Source organism: Miscanthus floridulus, chromosome 10, assembly GCF_019320115.1.
Source record: "Miscanthus floridulus cultivar M001 chromosome 10, ASM1932011v1, whole genome shotgun sequence".
NCBI classification, from domain to species: domain Eukaryota; kingdom Viridiplantae; phylum Streptophyta; class Magnoliopsida; order Poales; family Poaceae; genus Miscanthus; species Miscanthus floridulus.
In genome coordinates, this window is record NC_089589.1 from 6,543,072 (window position 1) to 6,546,918 (window position 3,847).

The 3,847-nt window shown below is 50.6% G+C and overlaps 1 protein-coding gene across 1 annotated transcript; it reads left to right on the forward strand.

The window, feature by feature from the left end:
* The first annotated feature begins 1,865 nt into the window (after positions 1-1,865).
* Positions 1,866-3,005, forward strand: LOC136487565 (ethylene-responsive transcription factor ERF071-like). The gene is made up of 2 exons (XM_066484691.1): positions 1,866-2,101; positions 2,246-3,005. The coding sequence occupies exons 1-2, from the start codon at positions 1,972-1,974 to the stop codon at positions 2,794-2,796; spliced, it is 681 nt and encodes a 226-aa protein (XP_066340788.1). The 5' UTR covers positions 1,866-1,971; the 3' UTR covers positions 2,797-3,005.
* Positions 3,006-3,847: the final 842 nt, after the last annotated feature.

Consider the following 3,847-nt stretch of genomic DNA (forward strand, 5'->3'; position numbering starts at 1 on the left):
TCAAATTCAGACAAGCTGTAATTTTAACCAAGGTCTCATAGCAAGACGTGCTATCTAACTTAGCCATACACGCCCCAAAAGATTTAGTTTTAAAACACCAATTTTAGCAAACTGGGAAAACGTAGAGGAGGAATTTTGGGAGAAAAAAAAAACCCATTGGTTTAAGGTGCTCGTGAGGGATTTGATCATATTGAAGATGGAGCTACCTCTTCACATGTGCTAGCACTGATTCCCTAAAAAAAGCCTAACCAATATCACAGGAAGAAAAACTAAGAATGAAGTTCCACGAAAATAGCCTGAAATAGAAAAACGGAAAGTAGATCAAGATGAACTCAAAATTTTTGAAATAAACTGGATTAATAACGAACCATGAATTTATCTGTACATGATAGATCCCACTAAGAGAGTTAATCACCACTTGCTCATCCCCCAGGGTTAAAGCCGTCCAAATCTTTCCTTGCGCATCTAATGGTCTCGGGTGCAACATTTTCACAACTTTGCTTCGCCTCGATGCATGCTCCATGACGTCGCCACTCTTCGATTTTAAGGTTCAAACGGGCAAACCCGACACCCATGGTTTTGAGGCAAAAAACGTTAAAACCCATTGGAGTCATGTAACCCCTACATCTTGTCCACTATGTTGACGCGTATCCTGCTTGTCCTTGAATGGCTGATCACCAAGTGCTCGTGTGCCCACCTTGACTTGGTTCAATCGTCGTCTCCGTCACTATCCTCGCATGTACATTTTCTTGTAGGCGTGCCCAAGTGCTAGCCGTCCACAGTCCATCCTCCGGCCCTCGGTCTCTCGGTCCAAGCCTTCGCGCCCGTCCTTTACCGCTCTCGGTCCATCATGCACGGACTCTCACTTGACCTTCTTCATTGCCGTCGACCGCCATGACACGTTCAACACCTGCACGTCGACGAAGCAAGAGACATGTTGCATACACTAACTCACGCATCGGTTATTCCCACACACACTTAACCAAAACACTGATTGTTTTCTGGATATCACTCATCACTCACAATATAGGCACATAGCAACCATGTGTTCTCAAGAAGACCATAAACTAGTGATTAATTTTAGTGTGCCAACTTATTATAGAAATAAGATGAATGCAATTCTTTGCTTTCCATGGTGAACGTTTTACTGTGTTAGGATTTGTTCTGTTCAATATTGACGACTCTTTTATTTCCTTCCCGTTTTGTAGTCTTATGGACTGATGCCTCTTTGTTTAAAGGGTTTGAATCCATGAACTTTCCATTTTCTAAAAATAGTACCCTAGTTCGTCTTGAATGGACTATCACTACGTAATCTTGTCATAGGAGTATATGTTAGTGAGTTCACACTAAGGCAGGATGTCATTTTTTATTACAGGATTGGCCACATCAAGTCTGCAGGCCACACCAAAATGCAGATCAATCAAATTATAAAAAATCCCGTCGAATCTACCATGCATAATTCACACCCTTGCCATTTGGATTATACACACACACACACACACACACACACACACACACACACACACATGTTGCAGTAGGAATTTTGGACGTTAAAGCATATCAAATCGGACGGATGGGAGATGGACAATGGCATAATGCTTCTGAACCATCTAACGCTATTGCCCGGAGCAGCTAGATTGGTTAATTTGGGACCATAATCACGTCAATGGTTTAATGCCTTGCTCGCAAAAGAAGAAGAAGAAGAAGCTTTGTCTCCTCTGTTTGGGTTCCAGCTCGGGGGCACCAGCCTTGCACTTCCGGTCCACCCACCCAGGTCAACGGCCCCTCCGCGCCCACAACTCGAAGCTGTATAAATACACCGTCGGCCGTCTCATACCGCCGAACCAAATCCAGCGTCCGCGGAAAACACGCTCCCGCCGACTCCCATAGTTTCCACTCCACACTTCGATCCTATCCTCCCTCAAGCACTCAACCAAGAACCTTTCCCCTTCCAAGTTACTCGAGGAATCCATGTGCGGCGGTGCAATCATCTTCGACTACATCCCGGCGCGGCGCCGGGTGTCCGCCGCCGACTTCTGGCCTGATTCCGAAGCCGACGCTGAGTATTCTCACGCCTCGCACACCCCTGCCCCTGAGGGAGGTAAGCAGCTCTGCTTCCGTTCCGTCTTGCTCTGTTTCTTCCTTCATTTTCTCCCGGCGACAACACGCCATCCATCCAGCGAACTGCAAACGGTCAATGGTGTGTGTGAGTGACGCTCTGCTGCCGACTGTTGTTCCCGTGCAGCGCCGCGCGCGAAGAAGGCGAAGCGTGGCCGCAAGAACCAGTACCGCGGCATCCGGCAGCGGCCGTGGGGCAAGTGGGCGGCGGAGATCCGCGACCCCGTGAAGGGCGTCCGCGTCTGGCTCGGCACGTACCCCACCGCCGAGGCCGCCGCGCGCGCGTACGACCGCGCCGCCAGGCGCATCAGGGGCGCCAAAGCCAAGGTCAACTTCCCCAACGACACCTCCTCCAGCGGCGTCACCGTGCCGACGGCCGCGTCGCCTGGGGCTGCTGCTGCTGCACTGCAGGCCCCGGCCGTTCTCCCGGCGCCCAAGGTGGAGGCGCAGGCACAGGTGTCCGACGAGGTCAAGAAGCTGTTCGAGGAGCTGATGGCCTACGAGAACTACATGAACTTCCTCGGCATCCCCTACATGGAGGGCGGGAATGCAGCTGCTGGTGCCACCACCGCTGCCGCTGCCACCGTCGCCGAAGAAGCGCAGGTGCCGGCGCCGGCCGGGCTGTGGAGCTTCGAGGACTGCAACTACCCGACGTCTCTGTCGCTCTTCACTGAATAATGAACGCGGTTTACCGTGTCTGTTTTGTTAACTCTTTTGTAAAAAGATTTCCTGCTCGGTCCTAGTCGCTGTGAGCCTGTGACGACTAAGCAACAATCGAGCTCCTGTTTTGTGTTTTGTTGAACCCATCCATTGTTTCATTTCTGTGACTGTACTCTGTCTGTAACTCGCAAGTTGAGGCATCTAATCAAGATTTGCAGTTTAACTCTGATCTTTGCTCTTCAGCAGCTCGCTGCAGAGGAATCTCTTTCATTTTGGACGTGATTGAATTGGTTTTACAGTTACAACGCGCTATTGAGTGTTGGTGGATGCATGATTCTCCCATCGGTGGATCATTTTAATATAGGTGAAAAAAAACATCGGTGGATCGTTGGGCCTTTGTAAATAGGCTTGCCATTTTAGCTGCTCATCATTTGAAATATTTATATTTTATTATCGTACTGTTGAATTAGATACTGACGGATTATGTAATTTATTTTTTTATTGGTATCCGAATATCCCATGTAACATTCTTCCGACACACTTAGCTAAACACCCCCTCACATCCGTGCCGTTGTTCCTTGCATTCCCAGAACATAAAATGCGTGCCTTCGCAGCTTCAGGAGAAAGACCCCGGGCCCCCCCGGCCGGCTAGTGAAGAAGGTTCCAATCAAACAGAGAAACACTCCAACCACAAGCGGATGCGGCTAGCCTTCTCCGGACCGTAGGATCAGGACTCAACGGAAGATGCGAGACCACGGCGCCGACGCGCCGCCGTTTCGTGGCCCGTTGTTTTGTGGTCGCGTCGTACACGGTCGTACAGCTAGCGGTCGTACACGGCGCTAGACACAGGAACAGGGCCTGCACGTTTCGCATGCGCGGTCGTTGCTTGGAGTACAGGCCAAGGCGCGTCTGGCATTTACCGTGGGCCGCCGCGGATTCGTGGGGCAGCCGCTGGTTTTTGGGCCGGCGGCGCACGCTGAAACCCAAAGGGGCCCGCATCCACCCTCCTACCTCCGTGTCTGCCGGTAAGACCAAGAACAAGAAGGAAAGGCCAGCTTGGCATCTTCTG